The sequence below is a fragment of the Cinclus cinclus genome, chromosome 9, assembly GCF_963662255.1.
Source record: "Cinclus cinclus chromosome 9, bCinCin1.1, whole genome shotgun sequence".
NCBI classification, from domain to species: domain Eukaryota; kingdom Metazoa; phylum Chordata; class Aves; order Passeriformes; family Cinclidae; genus Cinclus; species Cinclus cinclus.
Window position 1 is genome coordinate 23,591,788 of NC_085054.1, and position 19,371 is coordinate 23,611,158.

Consider the following 19,371-nt stretch of genomic DNA (forward strand, 5'->3'; position numbering starts at 1 on the left):
AGGGAGCTGTGACACAGACACAGAGCCTGGGGAGGACCTGGCCTCCATTTCTTGTTTGACTACAGGATTTTTACATATTGCTCCCATAACAGTGCTCAAAGAACGTTGATTTATTTCTTGTCTTTTCCTTTGCTTGTTTTTTTTTTTTTGCTTGTTTTTTTTGGTTGTTTGTTTTTTGTGGGGAGTTTTTGTTTGTTTGTTTGTTTGTTTTTTGGTTTTTTTTTTTCCAAATCTGTTCACTGTAAGAAAATTTGGCCACAGTTCTTCCTTTATGGATGTTAAAAGATTTATCAAATGAAATTGGATCACAGGACAACTGTTCAGACATTGAGTTCTCTGTGTTTTCCTGGCAACAGAATCAAAGTTAAACAGCCATCAAAAAAGTTATTTCTGAATGGGTCAAACTGGCTATCAAAGAAGCTTATTTAAACCAAGGTAAGTATTCCCCTGAGGCATTAGTACACAGAAATGCACATTCTTCTAGGTCTTTATCTTCTTACAGAAAGGAAGCATGTATCTTAAGAAAGGATATTTAGAGACTTAGTTTTTGTAGCAGCATCCTCTGTAAGTGCTGCATTTAGTCAGAGTGATGTCTGTTGTTACTCCTTGGTTCTAAATACACATCTTTATTGCTTATCTTCTTGCCCAAATTTCTTTTATGCTTTTTGCTGCATTCCATAAAATGACCCTATTTGAAGAGGTGGCAGTGCCAGACTTTATGAAGGAATGGCTTTTTACTGACCTCAAACAGACTTTCTCATGTTTGACATTCACTGTCAGCTGCCTCTTGCTGGAACAACTCTGCCCACCTTGCTCATGTCCATCCCTTTTGTTTCTATGATCAGGCTCAGTTAGGGGTTTGGTTTGGTTTGTTTTTTACAGATTGATTAAAGCTCTTCCGTGGGACTCAGGAATGTTTTTAGTGTAGAAATTTCAGTGTAGAAATAGTCTATGGGAGCTTTAGGGGAGCTGTGATAGCAGGTTAATGCATTAGGTGATCTCCTGCCCTGATTTCTACAGCAGGCCGTGGAAAGAGAATTTTCTTGATATGTGGCCCGTCTCTTTGGCCTTAATAACATATTTGTCACAAATACAGCCTGTTATGAGGTAAGGCTCTAATAAATGTTACCATACAAAGATTGGCTTAGAATTAACATTTTTCCCTCCCTACATGTCATTCCATTTATATGCTATATTGGAAGTATGAAGAAATACCCTTTTAGCCTAATCCTGTTCATGAATTACATATTCTGGTCTTCAGACCTCTGTACTTCTACTGCTCATGGAGAGCTTCATGATCCCTCTGAGATGTGTGGCTGCACTGGGAAGTGATGTGGTGGTAGTTAATAGGACTCCTCTCATGTCTTACGTGGGGTTTTTTGCAGCCTTTTTAACCTGTCTGCCTCTTGTACAGTTCTGATGAGTAGGACTTTCAGGCAAATAAATGGATGACAAATAGTTTTTGAGTGGAGAGTGACAATTCCATGTCTTTACCACTGTTTGGGAGCCCTGTGGCAGTTGTACAGAGTAGGTATTGTAGTGGAGTTCAATGGGCATTAAAGGGTTTAATGTCTGACGCAGGCTGAAGATTTTCAGAAGCAACTGAATTAAAATTAAACTAAAACTTCAGCTTGGTCTGTTCTAAGGATTATGCCTGTGATACTGATGAGTAGTAGAGAATTTATCCTGCCTTAGTCTGTTCCTGGGCCTGAAATATGCTTAATAACTCTCTGTCCTCCAAGGTTTGCAAATGAGGATGGTGTAAATTAAATTACTGAGAGCCTGGTTTGCAAATCTTCAAATATCCCTCACTTCAGATAGAGATTCCCACTGTGAAATCTTGGCTCTCATTTGTATGTGGCAACTTCGGGGGGGTGACCACTAAAAAGTGTTATTTTACAGGATTGCATTGCCTTCTGCTTCTGAATTCACTGAAGTCCTCCAGCACAGGAGATTGAACTACACAACCAGAGAGCTCAAAGTCACACTGCAAAATTGAAACAAAAGTCTATCAGAAATTCAGTACATCAATACTCTGTGCTGGGGCCTGCTAGTGTCAGAAAAATGTCCTGTTTCCCTCTCAAGGTTTTCCATCATATAAATGAGTTGCTGCTCTCCCTGTGCTTGAGCTGTGGAAAATCAGGACTGTTCCCTTTCTCAAAATCATGTTTTCATCAGATGTTTTTTTGTAGTACAGCTTTATTCAAGAGGGTCAGATGCTTCTGTAGCAAGGTGACCTCTAATAGGTGCAGTGAAACTCCTTATGCAAGCAGATGGGACCTGGCAGCAGCTACCTGGATTTTGGGAAAGCACTCATGGATCTTCCTGGTGCTGGTAATGGTTAGTGGCATCCTTAAAGCAGCACCTGTATAATTCAAGTGTGCAGTTGGGCTTCTCATTTAGTGTCGATGGGAGAAGGAGTTGAGGCAGAATATTGATTTAAATGTATTGATTTAGGGGTCACTGTGTCATTCACCTCCTGTGACACTGGAGAGAGAGCTGTGGAGGTCACAGCTGGCTCACAACCTTCCCCTTCCTTTCCAGTGCCTGTGGACCTGCTCCTGAACAGAGGCTCTTACACTGGAAAAACCCCTTGAGTTTGTAAATTAAAGAACTAGGAATGTACATTTAAAGAAAAACAATTTTTTCTCATGCTGCTGTGAGCCCTCTTGATAATATTAATTGCACACTGATCTAATTAGTGTTCCTGTCTTCTGCAGAGTCATCTGCTGGTTTGTTTTGTCTGAAATAAAAGCAATATTGTAATGCAGAATACATGCTAATTATCAGGATACAGGGAGATACATCAGCGTGCCCCATTCTGTCAAATGAAAGCCATAACGTTGTTGGCCAAGGCAAATTGTCTAAATGAGGCTTGTCTGTGTCTTGGGGTCACAGCTTGGCATCAGAAGTGAGGTGGCATATTGTGTTGACAGTGCCCAATGTCATGGCTTCAGAAACTGGCAGAAAGATGCTCTCCATAGAGGGCCCCAAAGTCTGAAATTGAGTTTGTTAGTGTGCTCCAGCAGAGCCTGAAACCACTGACCTTCAGGACATCTATAATTTACTGAGGGGGGGTAGATACTTCCAGTGACATTTGGTGGCAGCTTTCTCCCAGGAATGGACCCTTGGCTCTGGAAGATGCTTCCTGCCTGGTCCAAATTGCCCAAGTTTGTATTGATCTTCAGACAACTCTGCACATCTATTTTCAGAGCTGCTGTGCCATCAGGCCCTCTGAGAGAAGTCAGGTGTAGGAGAAAAGGGAATTTGATTGTCTGGACAGTTTAATTGTGTTCGGGCTTTAAAAATGTCTTGTTTTCTTGTATAAATATAATAGTAGAATATAAACACAGTCTCACATTTGTTTTATAAACATGCTCATACTATGAACTGAGTAGCCTCAAAAATGTATATGATAAACAATCCATAATAAAATACAGTGGGCTGAGTTTTTTTCTGGGTATATAGAGTATTCCAACACTGCTAAGAAAAAAAAAAAAAGAAAAAAAAGCTATTCAGTTTTATTTGAAGAAAACAGGTGGTTTTCCCAGTGGCAGAGTGATGAGCAAAGTATACAGAAAAACACAGCTGAGCTACTCCCCTAACTGCTATTGATCCCAGTGGATGGTTTTTTATTTGAGTAAGGACTTTGTTAAGATGTCAGGTCTCCCAAGCAGCCAGGCCAGCCCTTCACCATGGGAGAGCAGCCCTGGGAAAAGGGAGCATCATTCTCACAGTTGGTTTTGGAGCCTGGACAGACTTGAGCAGTGGATTTCTGCCCTCCTGCATCACATGTTCCCTGTGAGATGAATGTATGCTGTGAAGTCCTATTTATTTGCTTTATTTACTTGCACTCAGAAGGCAGCAGACGAGACTCCTTCTCCGGAAGAGTTCTCAGCTTGTTCTGCAATCTGTTACAGGGAAAGTGCTAATTAATGGAGATTTCCTTATTGAGTTAAAAGATTAAATATATCAAATACCAGGGCTTGTATCTAACGCCAAGCATATGCTTGCAAGTTCTTTAAGGAAGAAAATCGTAATGCAGAATCAAAAGAAATTAGAAATCATAATGCAAAGTCAGCATCAACCCAACTGCCTCCTCGGGATTTATAGAGACTGTGAAATTGAGCAATAAAACCAACCTTTGGATGAATTTCAATAACAATAATGTTGAGTTAAACTTACCAGCCTTTTTTACAAGTCCTCTCTGGTCTATTTAGAATCTCTAATCCGTCTGTTACGAGATAACGTGAGTGTGTGCATCTTTTGTTGAGCAAGTGGGAATAAATTAGCTAAGGGTCCATTATTTGAGCCTTGCAAAATATTTGATATGGAAGTTATTTTTGCTGGTTTTGTTGGCTGTGCATTTACTGAATGTAAATTAGATTATCTCCTAAATTTCTCAGCAAACTAATAATGCGTAAAATCTCTCAAATCCTTGTGTACTATAAAAAAAAGAAGATTAAACATTTGTTCTGTGGCAAGATTAAATCCTTTTCGGCTGCAACTCAAGTTTTTAGCAACTTAAGTCTCCCAGACTTACTATGCTTAGTTCCCTTCAGTTAATAATTTTCTCCCTTGAAGCAAGATTTTGATTTTGAACCGGGATTATTTGGGACGAGGTGCTCCTCTTGCAGCTCACAGGCTTCTGGAGCTTTTGGTTGTGCCATGTTGTCCGTAGCTGCCTTATTCTTGGCATACTGGGAAAGCCTCAGCCACAGAACTATGATCAGCTGGTGGAGTTAAGTTTCTTGGCTGCAATCTGTACTCCATGCTGAGTTTTCACCTGAGGTTTAGCAAGAGGTTTACCTTGCAGGAGATTCCAAAGCTTCAGCTGAGCAGAATTTGGCCCACCAAATGCTCTGGTCCACCAGGTGTCCCTTATAGCTATTAGATTTTTAGCACTGCTTGGATTTACTGGTGTGATTTTGTGATATTTCACAGTCAGTAAAGTGAATGTAAATGTTAATTGCAAAATGAATCAGTTTTTTTTTTCCCCTCTACCTTTGATCTGTGTAATTAGAAACATTTCTCCTGTGTCACTGTCCACTCTGCTGCTCCCTAGTTTGTTAAAGGGTGATCTCTCCTGTCCCACAGACTCCAAGGGAAATTAGCAGTGTTATTACCAGTGGCAGCTGTGGTGATGCACAGAATTGTCCCTCTCACAGTAATGACCTTGAGTTTTATGAAGCACCTCAAGGTTTACTAACAAGGGTAGAACTGCTAGAAGTTTGTTAATTGAAACCATGAAATATGTTAGAGAGGATACAAATGAGTCTAGAGCCAATTCAATTAGAGGTGCATCTGTTTCCAAAGCTGCTGGAGAAGTGTTTATTTTTGCATCACTTTTAAGCCATCCTCTTGGAATGCTGCTGGCACTGTTGTTTAACGCTGTGTGCAGACCTTGCACCCACGGCAAATTTATCTTTTGGAACAGTCAGGTGGAAGCATCCCTGATGTTTGCTTGTAAACCTGCTGATGTCCTTCTCCCAGCACAACCCCATCACTGACACCCCCTAGCCCATCACCCAGCTGCTTCCTCTTGCCTTGGCTCTGCTGGGTGGCACAGCAAAAATGGGAATATTATAGATTTTGCACAGTGTATTTGTGCCTCTCTGATGCTGGCACAGGTTGCCCAGAGAAGCTGTGGCTGCCCCATTTCCCTGGAAGTGTCCAAGGCCACCTTGGACAGGGCTTGGAGCAACCGGGGGTAGTAGAAGGTGTCCCTGCCCATGGCAGGGGGTTGGAACAAGATGAGCTTTGAGGTCCCTTCCAACCCAAACCTTCTGTGATTCCATGACAGCCACCAGACCGTGGTCCTCACTTTTTCCACATGCTGTTGCTTTGTGTCTGGGCTGCACAGGAGAGCTGTGCTGAGTCAGGGTTGCTACACTGTGTGTCTGAGCCTTCCCAGGGCATCCTGTGTCACCTGTGGGTGCTTTGTTTGTTAGAGACATTTTAGAGACTCCATCTGTGGCTTGTGGAGCAGCAAGCACGCTGTTCTTAACGAATAAATCATAGTAAAATGAGCTGTGCAGCCTAGGTAAATGCATTTATTCATCTCAATACACTGACAGTGTCTCAGTAGAAAAACAATAGCACTTAAATGTAGAAAAGGCTTATTTGGTCATCCAGATCAATTTTTCCTGCCAATTCCCAGTAGCATGTTTCAAAGTGCCCACTTAAATAACCTGGTGTTCTTGTCACTACCTCCTGTGACATCTGTGTGTGCAGCTCCAGCACTGTGGTGTTCAGGAGTCTGCTGTTGGCCCAGGTAGGACAGAGACTCTCATCTGCTCTGTCTGAATTAAATGAACTTTATTTTAACAGTGGTTGAGATTTTAAGGAATAATAATAGTAATAAAGGAGGTTAAAGGAAGTGTCAAGAAATAATCTAAGAACACATGGAAAGCAGTATGAACATGGGTGGGAAGTAGTAATCTCTTTCTGTGGAAGGTTTTGGAAACACAACAATTATTTGGGACCAGGTTTTGCAGAGGGGAGAAAATAGGGGGATGTGAAGGATGAGAGAAATTTAAGGATGACACTGATGAAACCAGCTGTGTAAACTTAGTCTTGAGTTGGTCTCCCACGCTAAGCAACAGTAGCTCAGAAATTATATTTACTTTATTCACATTCTATTCTGGTAAGAATATTTCTCTGTATGGTAGCTTGAATGTAGATTGCTTTATTAATGGATTGTTTAATAGCATTTTGCCCTTGGGGATTTTTGTTTGTTTAGTATTGTGCATCATGCCAAAGCTACAAGTTTTCTAGGCATGCCAAAACTAGGATTATTGTGGGTCTTTTTAGTCCCCTGATAACAGCAAGTTATTGCTTGGCTCCTCCAGAAAAAAAAAAAAAATAAAAATTCTGGTCTCACAGACAATGGATGAGCTGAGTACAATGTTACTACTCATCATAAAAAGATAGCCATAAAGGTATTCTCTGTCAGAGCAGAGAGGGTACATCACTGGAACATTTCTGAAAGAAAATTTTGGTTGAATGAAATATTTGCTCTGTGAATAAGTACCTTAGTGTAGGATTAACCTTAAGTGGTTGATAGAAGAGTAATGGCATTATGTGAGAAGAGCTTGAAGCAGAGTTGTGTTCCCACCTCGATTCTGTAGCATTGTTCAGTATGGAGAATCGGCTTCCTCTGGACAATATGGAAGTGTAGTGGTCTTTAGCTGGCCAGTATTTGATTATATTTAAAGTAATTTAAAAATATGGGGGAGGAAACTCAAAAAGGGATGAGCAGCCTCTTAGCAATGGGACGTCTTTGGAAATTCAGTGGTTCACTGAGGGACAACTCACAGTACTTCCTGGGGATGGAATACAATAGATTCTGCAGTCTTCACAGAACAGTCTGTGTTGGAAGGGAGCTTTTAGAGGTCATTGTGTGATTCCAATGAGCTAGACCAGCTTGCTCTAAGCCACATCCAACCTAGCCTTGAACATTCCAGGATTGGGGCATCCACAGCTTCTCTGGGCAACCTGTGTCAGTATTCTACCACATTCATTGTAAAATCTTCTTTCTTGTATGCAAGACAGATTGTTTATTATAACTTTTCCTTCATCTTCCTTTTTTTTATTGTAGTCTACTTCTTTTTTTTTTCTTATATTTCTTTTTATTATAGATGTAGATCTTGAGCTGCCTAAAGACTTAGCCCATTTTGCCTTCTCTGATAAGTTGATAACCCCTCTGACTAATCCTACTTTGAAACAAGGCACTTTCTTTGTTTCTGTTGAGAGTTAATTACCCAGGCTGTCACACAGCCCAAGGAAAGATGATATTTCATACAGTGGTAGAAGAGAACTCTTTGGAGAGCTGCCTAAGAAATGCTTCTCATAAATCTATCATGAGAAAATTTCTTTTACTTATCATAATGTATTATGAATTGCTTTGAGTGGCAACCTAAGCAGATGGAATAGAGTATCACTAAGATATTTGGGAGCTTTATTTGGGGGAAAAAAGTAAGTCTGTTTTAGAAATATTTGTATATGTGTGTGCATGGGTGTCATCTCACTGAGGTGAGCATAGAAAGCATACGAAGTTAAAATGTCTCAAACATTGCAGTATCACTGGAATGGACTCAGTCAGAAATAATTAAGATATACAATTCCAGTGGCTTTGGAGCTGCAAATGAAGAGGCAGCACAACAGACAGAGATGAGAGGCAGCAAAGACAGCCAGAGCATGCTGTGTGGGCACAGGTCTGCAGCGCTGGGGAAGAGTTACTGTGTGAGTTAGGTAGGGAAATGATTGCAGCTGTCAGGCTGCAGGGTGGCTGCTGTAAAGAAATGGGGAGCAGCACCATCACAGGGAATCAGGAGAGGAGAAATAGAGCAGCCCTGAGCTGAAGGAGCTGTTGCTGCTGCCAGTTTTTTAAGGCACTGTTTACAAAAGCAGCATAAGTATTTCTTGTACCTCTAGAAGGAAGATATTTTCCAGCAGATGGATGCCTAAATAAGCCTGAAACCTTTCTTGATACTGACTTCAGCATGAAGAGCAGGAGGGAGGCAGTGAATTGCTGCTGTGGGTTGATGCCCAGGCTGTTACACAGTTCTGGTTTGGAGGGAACAGCAGGCTTGGGCATGGTTCAGCCAGTAAATCCAGCTCTGAACCAGAATAATCTCCTTGCCTCAGCTTTGGTGTTTCATGGTTGTCTGGGGCTGTTGTCCGGGGGTTTTGGACAGCAGCTGCTTCTGGGTTGAGTTTTGTTGTTTGGGTGTTTTTTCCTCTCCATGCTGCAGTAACTGTCACCTTAGGTAGTTGGGGGAAACCCTTCCTAAAAGAGTCACGAAAGGAGTTAATTTAGTATTCTGTTGGTGAGGAATCAAGAGGGAGTGTTCGCATGATGGAAACCAAACAGAAATACAGGGCATAAAAATGAGAAATATCAGAACAGCGGTGGGGATGAAGTTCAGTTTTTTCCATAACCATCATTGCCAGAGCTGTCAGAGGGATGAAGCTGCCTCTAATAAAGGCTGATCTGAGCAGCTACTGGCTTTCGTGATCTAACATGAAATCTCTTTTTTGTTTAAATTAAAATAATACATACAGACATGACAAGCAGATAATAGGAATCGGGGGAGAATGAATGTAGCATGGTAAGCAGGAAGGTGCAGGAATTGTTCCACACTGCCAGCCAGGACTGGTGACACTAATTCCCAGGAGACCCCCAGGGTTTGGCCACCCTCCACTGCTGTTATGCAAGAGCTCCACGGCCACTGCTGGGCTCTGCAAAATCTCTCTTCCCATATGCCAGCTCCTAAAACAGCTATGGGGTTGTGCCTTTTTGGAGGAGCCTGTTGGGTTTTAGTTTACAAGGTGCTGGTCTCCTGCAGATTCCTAGTGTTGTGATTTTAAGAGATTATGATCTCATGAGGACTTTCATGTCAAACCATCTTAAGGTAAAAGTAAAGCTTTAAAATGCCATTTTTGAAACCCAGAATAGAGTTATACTCTATTATACTCTATATTCTAGTAACTTTGGAAAGAGTTTTAAAGAGAACTTGCTAGATGTGGGAAGCAGGTTTCATCTGCTTCTCCCAAGAACTCCCATGCTGCTCCAGCTGGCAGGCAGGTCCTTCACACACCTGCTGGGAGCTGCCAAGAGAAGAGCTCTGTTGCCTCTACCATCCTGTGGTTCTTTCTGGTGGGAAGAGAGCCTGTGTCTGTCTCCTGCCTGTGCCAGCTCTGGAGATGGCCAGTATAATGCAGAATGAGTACACAACAGGTCTGTACACTTAATTCTCCAGAATCTGTCATGGCCACGGTCTAATAAGGAAGGTAATTACCACATATTGGTGAGCACCAGCTTCACAACAGGTAGTTTTGTCATCGTTCCATTTTATCACTGCCTTCATTGGATTGAACCACATAGAAATTAATTTTAGTTGCTGCTGTTCTTCACAAATGATGCCATAACCTCACGTTGGATAGTGTTGCCAGTCTGCTAAAGGAGTTCTCCTTAAGAAGTTCTTGTTTTGGTTGCACAGGTTACATCAGGGAATGGGAGTTCGTCGTTTGTGATTAAAACCTGTCTTAAATTTTTGGTTTAGGTTACATTGAAGAGCCTTGCACGATCCCTTGCCCGTTTGATTGCAAATTAAGCGATTGGTCCAGTTGGTCTCCTTGCAGCTCTTCCTGTGGACCAGGGGTGAGAGTCCGATCCAAGTGGCTCAAGGAGAAGCCCTACAATGGAGGTCGTCCTTGCCCCAAGCTGGACCTCAAGAATCAGGTGAGCGATGTTCTGGTAGCCAACAGAAACCTCTGTGCTGTGTTCTAAGTGGGATCCAAAGTTACTGTTCTGGTGAAGAAATTTAGGATAGGAGTTATCTCTGGGACCACACCTTGGGTCATGTTTTGTAGGCAATCCTTGACCTTCTTGAGGACTGAGGGAGAGGTGCTCATGTATCAGCAAAATCTGACCTGAAACACCATATTTCTTGTATGAGAAATTGTTATCTCCCAGAGCACAGGAATTATAATAATTATTAATCCCACCTGGGCAGAGTGTAGACATCAGAGAACTCAGATGTCATGGATATTTTAAAACTTTTTAATTCTTTCTGAGACTGTGGTTGCTGTAGAAACATTAGTTAAATAAAAATTGCTATTTTTAGCAATATTTCCCATCAACACAGCACAGGTTCTCTTGAACATTAATCTCTGTATATTCAATATTGAAGTATCCCATCAGAGGCAAATCTTTAAATTGCTACTTTTAAAGGAAGATCAACATCTATTTAAATGCTACTTTATGCTGCATGCATTTATGCAAAATGCACAGTGATTTCCTACATTCACTGATTAATTCTCAGCACTCATTAACACTGATGAAGTACTGTTTAGTTTTATCTGCCCTCTATTTCAGATTCAGCCATGAAAATTAATTAATAGGACAGAAACAGTCATGCTGAAGGAACTTCATATATATGTTATGAATAATATGAATATGTATATGTATAAAATATGTGACGTGTAGAAGTACTTCAGTGGTCTCATACAAAGATTTATTTGGATTTGGTTTTTTTATACTGGTGGGCTCAGTTGTTTTTCTGCACAACTATTGCTGCAGTGGTCATGTCCTGGAATGCAGCACCCCTGCCAGCTCCTGATTATGAACTTGCCTCATTTTCCTCACAGTTAATTTTATTTTCCTGAGAGAAACTTGGTAAATACTCCTTGGATTTTCTTTTTCCTTCTTCTTTATCCTTATTTCTATTTGAAATTCATCGGAAGTAGGCTAACAGAAGCAGCAGGAACTGCAGAAATATAAAACTGCTATAAAGTGTATGTTGTCCATAGCTCAGTGCTTTACTTAATAGATCAGACAGATCACCAGAGAGGCAAAGTGAAATCCCACAGTAAGTGATAAGGTAACAATAAGCTCCTTTGTAATGAAAAGATACTGGGGTTTGTTAGCCATAGACACAGCAGACTCCTTCCATTAATAGCAAACTTATTGCTATCATGTGTTGCCTATTCCCACACACATTAGAGTTGCCAGTTTCAAAAGCCTTTCAGAGAATATTAAAGGAAAGGAATTGTTCAAGCCTGGAAGTTATGTCTTTGTACAGTTTATTGGTGCACAGTTCTTGCAAAGTGCCATGGCTAGTATTAATATAAACGTGGTTGATGCTTTTTGCCTCTTTACCAGGAGCACACCTTGTGATCCAAAACCCACTGAATTCATTAGAGGCTTTCTGTTGCAGGCTGTAGTAGAAATAACATGGAATTGTGTTCAGGTCTGTTTCTTTAGGTTTGTAGCTTCTTGTTTTTCAAGGTATTTTTTGGATGGTTGCCTTTTGGAGCTTTTGTTCCTTGTGAGTTTTTTTTTTAGGACAAAACAGAAGCTGTTTATAACTGGTCTGACACAAAAATGGTTTATCTTCTTCTGATTCAGTTTTAAAGGATTGAGTCTAATTCTGTATGTTTCAGAGGTTTTAAGGTAAGAAGAAATCGTTGTGCTAATAAGAAGAGTTTGTATATATGTACAATTAGACATGCCCATGTTTTGCCTCTTATTCTGTTAATTGACCTCCTGAATGCTTGTCAATACTTTGTGAGCTTCAGAAAGAATTTTGCTCTGCACCCACTGGGCTTAGGCTTCCAGCCCAGATTTAACACACTGAGGTCCCTGGGCACGTTGCAGGATGCACAAGTTGCCTACCCAGATGGTAAAGTAAATTAGCTGATGGCACTGCTGCTTAGCTAAGCTGGACACATATCATTAATCCCCTGTCAGGCAGATTGTCTGCTGCTGTTCCCTCTGGTCTGGGAAGCTTTTAAATCCTCGAGCAAAGCTCTACAGATTCATTATATAAAAAATGTGACATCCCAATTATTTTGTATAATCTGGATTAAATATCTGCAGTAAATACTGGCTTTTGTTTGGTATCAGATAGGGGAAAACTATATAGCAGTAAAGCAATATAGCACCATTGTGCTGAGTTTCACTTTTCAGTGGCTACTCTGTTGTGGTTTATGCATTTGATAAGATTCTCGATAACTTAGAACAAATAATGAATTCCTCCAGGTGCTAGGAGATTTAACTTATGATTTCCATTTTATTTTCTTCAATATCTTTAGTTATTTTGGTTTTGATTATTGCTTCTGAAGTTGGGTCCTGCTATTGCTTCATCAATTACTTTGGAGAACTCTCAATTTTTCCAGTGTCTTATAATTAAATCCCTCAGTCAGTTTGTGTCTTTTTCTTAAGGCAGACAATCTTTTCACCCTCCTTTTGTGCAGTGTGCTGTCTAGGCTTTTTGGCAGACCCCTGTATATCCTCTTCTTCAGTGCTTTTCAGATATTTAACATAAATCTCACTATAGTGTTACTTGAACCACTATTCTAGCAATTCTTTCTTACCTTTCCCCACCATGTCTGGAGCTCTGCCAATACAGATATTTATTAAAGCTACTGCTTTCAACAGCGGGACAATTTGCACAATCTGAAAAATTTACTTTATGAATATAAGTAGTTATTTGAGTCACATAAACTGTGTTGTAAAATACTGTCCCCCAAGAGTTTGTTCAGTTACTATAGTGAAGCTTGCTGGTGTATTAAGGATAGACTATTTTAGCAGAAATTTGATTTTATACAGAAATAATGGCATGTCCCATTAATGCATGATATTCCCTGGGGTTTGTGTTCCTTATTCCATGCAGAGTCTGACTCTTCTGGATTATCTTGAAGCCATTCTTTTGGATGTGTTCATCTGCCTGTAGAGCCTCTCAAGCAGTCCACTCTTCTTGCAAAAGATGTGAGAAGTAAACTCAGAGTTAGGAGAATTAATTCAGGTTTTTTGTGTTTATTTGTCTCATTGTAGGCAATGGACGAGGTTGAGCCCTTCAAGATTTTATTCCAGGCTATTTTCTAACAGAGGTACCAAACATTTACATGGGCTGGATGCCTCTGGTATTCTGATAAAATCACTCGATTTGATACAGTCCCTTCAGCCTTAAACTCTGTCTGTGTTGCTGCCCTGTGAAATTAAAGGATAAATTACAGTATTTGGGGGAAGAGATGACAGTATTTTAATGCAGCTCCACGTAATAGGCAGAATTACTTTTGCCATGTACCTCTGTTTGAAAATGGTTGAAGAGCTGGCTAACTACATTTTGCTCCATCTCTTAAAGAAAATGGGCTTTGCATGTAGGGGCTGTGCAGCCCTTATCTGAGGATGTGATTGCTTCTGAACAGCCGATTGGATTAGGGGGTCAGCAGGCAGATGTTCTTGGCTGTGCTGTGCATGTTAAAAGAGGTGTAGCATTTACATTTTTCTATCCCTGCTCTTCTCTGAATGCACTTACACAGCATGCAGTTGCTATTTAATATGTAGTTCTACATGATGAAAGGTTAAATATGAGTTAAGGGGGGTTTATTGCTTGAATATTCTTTTATAGGTTTTTAGGATTACTGTGAGAAAATGCTTCTTATTTTCAAGACTCATGAATTCCAAGGATTATTTTTTTATTGATTGCTCTCATACATATTCTTGTCAAGGTTTTCCCTCCTTCTGCTTCCTCCCCCTCTCTCTCTTAGCCAATACTGCTAAAGGACAAATATCATAGCAAGTAGTTTATCCCCTCTATATATTCTGTATATATTTAAGCAAACGTTTTTGAAGTATTGGGAGTATTTGTGGTGGCAGGCATAGCAGGAGAAAAATGTAGTGTATTTAGAATGTAAACTTACTGCTTTCATTAAAATGAATATTTTATTCTTAATGACATTTTTTGGTGTTCACTGTAGAATATGAGAAATACAGACACTTGGCACATTAGAATTGCAAGTACTGCTGCTGAAATTGCATAGAGGAGTTTAAGGAAAGGAAAAAGGAGGGTGGTGGTATGCTTACAGACCAGATCTCTCAGAAACAGGTGTGAAGATGTGTGAATTTCTGAAACTTTTTCATAGAAAGTGGCTGCTTTAGGTACACTTGTACTTCAGAGAAAACAGTTATTTTCAGCATTTTCAAAACTTTTAGACTGTTGTATTAAAAGTTAAGTTTTAACCCAGCATCTTTCATTACTGTCACTGAATTAGCTCCCCTCTAGTCCCTGGCTGGTGAGTTGCATGTATAACATTTTCCTTCCAGCATTAGGAGTTGGTCTTCCAGAATATCATTATTAATGTACTAACTATAAATAGCTCCTACTCAAATCACTTCTTTTGTAATACAGGTTTCTAATTTTCAGAAAAGTCTTTTGAGGCACTCAGAACCTCTTCCTCTCATGGATTTCAGTTCATTCCTGAACCTAGTCCTGTATCAGTCCATCAGCTGTGTCAGATCCCTTCCTGTGCCGTGCAGGAAATCATCTGTCTTACATTTTTCTCTAGCTCTATCAGCACCCATTTGCTTCAAGTGCAACGTAACTTCTTGGAAAAAAAATCCTATCCTTAATCTCAGTTTTATCTTCACAAGGTCTGATTTCCTCCCACTCTGCCTTAAAAGAAGGAATTACAGCATAAAACACATCTGTCCTCTGATTCTAGTGCAGTTTTACAGTATCATAAAAATGACAAGTTTTTTTTGCTTGCTGTACTAATGTGGGAGAATTTTCAGTGCCAAAAAATAACAAGAACCTCCTGTTTCTCTTTACACTTTTCTTGCTGTGACTGGAAGTTCTGGTCCTAAACTGCAATTTAGTTTGTTAAATAAGCAGGAGTAGCAACCAAACCTGTGCAGTGTGAGCAGTGTCTCACCTGCCTGAAGTGAGTCCCCCATGTGGGTGGGTATTGCTTCACTTCCTTGGGAAATCAAACCAGTTCCCATGTACAGTATAATGACCCTGTAGTGTCTACTCTAATTCCCAGCATGTATTAATTTTATATTCAACTTCAATAGCTATGCACACTTGATTTTCATTCCTCCTGCAGGTTTTCTGTTGAATAAAGAGTCATATAAACATACTTTCACAATTGCCACTCATAAAAAGCTGTAGCTTCACGAACGGAGCAGTTTAACAACTCCCTCGAAAGTATTTTTCACTTGGCCTTTTTTTTTTTTTCCAGGATAGCTTCTTTAAACTTCTCTTTAATAAAAAACTTGATGTATGTTATAATGCTGCTTTCTGTATTTGTGAGAGAACATTTGCACTTTGTGAAGTTAAATAATGTTACGTCAATCTCCTTCCTGGCATTACTTTCAAATCCACAAAAATTAGAAACCTTTTGCTATTTAATTAAACTGTGTTTTTTCTGCCTACTACAGCCCATACCAAGTTTTTAATGAAATACCAAAGCGTGAACTTTCAGTTTAAACGAAATTTATATGTTTGCATCTCTGGAACTAGGAATGTATCTGCAATAGATTCCTGTGTTTGTTGTTGAAATGAATATTTATTGTTTAATATGATAGATTGCTGCAAAGTACAGGAAAAGACAGATATTATACCCAAAGTGCCCTGTCCTGTTGATTTTTTGCAGAGGAGATGGAATTAAATGAAAAACAGCTGTGGAAAGCTGGGTGGCCCAGTGAAGAAAGTATTAGCATTTCACCTAAGGAACTGAAGTTCAATTGGTTTAGGCAATGCTTTTTGTTTTAAGGAAAGGAGTGTGGTTTGTGCTGAATCTCTCATGGACAATATGTCATGTTGGAGGACCTGCAAACAGCGTGTGCCATAAATCAGCATGACAGCATCTAACACTGAGAGTGAACTTACTCTTGCTTGTCTTCGTCTTAGGAGCAGGAGAACAAGAAGGATTGATGCTTTGGTTATTCCTTGGCAGCAGTTTTAATCTTGGTTTGGCTTGTTTTCCTTTTTTTTCCCCCCCTCTCTCTCCTTCTTTTAGGAAGTTTTTTCTTATTTCTTGTCTACAAAGTTTTGCAATTTGTTCTCAGTTATAGGTTTGCAGTCGTTAAGGAAGGGGAGGTGCTGCCTAACAGTTAAAGTGAGGACCTAGCTTCTGTTCTAATTGGAACACACCCAAGAATATTCAGAACAAAAATGTTGGTACATTTTCACCCTTTCATATGGTAGAAGATGTGAGAAGCAGTGATTTGACATCTTGCATTTTATCACACGTGATTTAGTCTTCAGAGAGAGTCAGTTACACAGAAGTACCCCTTCTCTTGCTTTTGGAAAGTTAAATTAAGATTTTAATATATTTTCCTTTTCTTTGCTGTCTTTCATAACTCCTTTCAAAAATTAATTTCCAAAATAGTATCTTGTTGATTGGAAAAAATTGTTTGCTATAACGCAAGACACAAATATGGAAATTCCTTTTGAAATAGGTTCTACGCCAAGTCATGAAATTCATGGCAAAAAGAACCTGCCACATAAAAATTTCAAAGCTTTTTGAAACGTGAATGCAACAAGATGTTGCCAAGATGTTGGACAGGAGTGCGTTGGGCAGGAGGCAGCCTGGATCTGTCCAGTGTAGGGAGCTGCTGTGTGAATTTGAATCACAGTGCAGAGCATCCAGCATGAACAAAGCCTGGGCTGAGCTGGTAAATGAGGTGCTGGTGTTGGCCTGATGTAGCTTCTATTGCCATCAGAAACCGGTGTGAAGCTGCTGGTTGTTAATGAAGATTTTGGTCATTTCTTTCATTTTGTTATTGGACTGCAATGTCTTCTGAAGGACTGCATTTTCTCATAAATATATAGCAGATTCTGTGTGTCCCCAGTTTAAAGCTGACCCTGTTCCAGTGGATGGCTTTATTCCTAGGAAGAACAGCAGTTTGTTAAACGTGGTCTGACTCGCCTGTGTGCTGTGAATATACCCCAAGCATTCAGAGCAGAAAATTTCTACTTTTCTGACTCTCCTTTATGAATAAGAGAGAATAATTGGAAATGAAGTTACTGCTCAGAGACGGAGAAGGGACATGCAGATGTATGCTGTGTGAATTCATCTGTCAGAGCTCCTGAGCAGCCAGGAACTCTCAGGTGCCTCTTGCATGATGGTCATTGAAATAACCCTGGTCTTGCCTCTTCTAAAGTATTTAATATTGCTCTGTTGTTCTGTCTAGAGCAGTTCTCATTGATTAATACTTAACAAGTTAATATTTTTTCTGCTGCAGACGTTTCTTGTGGCCATTGCTCAGAAATTATAACCAAATAGTTTGTTGGGTTTGCTTTGTTTTATGCTCTGTAGCTGATTGATAGATTCAGAAATGGACTTCATTTTCTTTTTATGTTGTTTAATTGGTTTCTTCCTCCAAGACAGCAGAATAGAAGTGCAGATGACCTTCTGTCCTCCTCTCGATGTCCCCCCACATGACTGGAAGGATTGTGCTGGGTTTGCCGTCAGCTAAATGTGTGCACTTGAACCTCAAGCTGAATACATGAATTTTGCATCTTCTTTAAGTGACAGCATCAAGATCATCAGCATTACCACATTGCTGGCTGGAATATAAACCACTTAGATTTCAGATTTCAAGACCCAATTACAGCTTTCTGAGTGGTTGTCAGATACAACTCCTGTGTCAGGGAGGGCTGTTTGCAAGGGCTCTTTAACCAAAGTCGAAATTTCACATTCAGGTGGGTTTGGGGAGAGAAAAGAAAAAGTTTAAGACATCTCCCCTGCAAAGCAGTCTAGGGCTCTCCCTGCCTCCTGAAGTCCTTGTTTTAGCAGGACTACCAGGAAGAGAGTTGTAAATATGAGTTTGTACAAATTCACCTAATCCTTCCTCATCTATAAATCATGACACGTTTTTGTGTCACACATAAATAAGTGTGTTGCAGGCTATAGCCACCACTAGAAAAACCAAAGGTGAGCAGATTTTTATGTATGAATGAAATGCCAAAGGATAGATTCTTCTTCTCCAATAAGATGTATATTCTGTCCATTCTAATTTTATTTACTGCTTCTCACTGGAGGATTGCATAAATCAGCAGTCCTGTGCAGTTTGTTGTGATTTATTGCTTAATTAAAAGTTATGAGGCCTTTTAATCTGTCTATAATTTATATTATTTTGAGTCAGCTGTTTCCCATATTGTAACTTAACCAAGAAATTTGCATCCTTTTATGAAGGGAGCATTTTGTGAGCCCTTGGATTTACTAATAGACATGGCCCATGGTGGTGCCAGATTTACTTTGGAGTTCAAACTCAGAGCCAAAGATAATTAAATATTAGCGCATTTAATAAAGTTTCTCCAGCATCAATTACAATTTGATGGCAAATATAGTCTACGTGTTTTTTAGAGTTACAGATTAATTTTAAAAGGGATGCAACTTGTGTGACTTCACAATGAACAGATGTTAGCTACACATTAATAATTTTAAAAGCAGGCTTAAAATAGTTATGTAGATTTTAATGGAGGATTAATTTGGTTCTAGTGCTGGACCACATGCTGTTGTCAAAACATGTCAATGGTAGAACATCCTGTTTTAGTGTTTTCTTTTAGTTTGCTTGTTGGGAGAATTTTTGTTTTTGTTGTTCTTGGTAAGTTGCTGCTGTGTTTTTTCTGCAATTAAAGTTATAACCAGCATACAATTTAAAAACAGACTTTTTTTTCTCTATATGAATTACTATAGAAGAATAAATATACTATACAAAATTCAATTTTTGTAGTCATAGCAGGGGTAGTTGGTTTGAGCGTGAGCACTCATCTGCTTTGAAATTCAATAGATTTGTCTCCCTCTTTCTCAAATATCTTTATTATTTGAAAAGACATGCTAGTTTAACTAGCAAAACTTTGTCCAATCCTGGCATTATAGTTTCAGGTAAAAAGTTTTGAAGTCAGCTTAGATTTCATGGCACGGGTTTTACCATGGGTTCCCTTTAGCTGTGAGTCAGCTGCCCTCTGTTGGTTAGCTCAGCTTGGCTGTGGTTTCATTTGTGATCCGTGTGGCTTCTGCTGGGATGGATGGGAAGAGCATTCCCTGAGTCCCTGCAGCATTCCCTGCAGC

General features: G+C 39.8%; 1 protein-coding gene across 1 annotated transcript in view; it reads left to right on the forward strand.

The window, feature by feature from the left end:
* The window catches only part of THSD7B (thrombospondin type 1 domain containing 7B), a 241,494-nt gene that overhangs the window by 155,624 nt on the left and 66,499 nt on the right, over positions 1-19,371 (forward strand). The window contains exon 14 of the mRNA XM_062498438.1: positions 10,068-10,246. Coding sequence (XP_062354422.1) covers positions 10,068-10,246 — 179 coding nt within the window. The remainder of the gene's footprint in view (positions 1-10,067; positions 10,247-19,371) is intronic.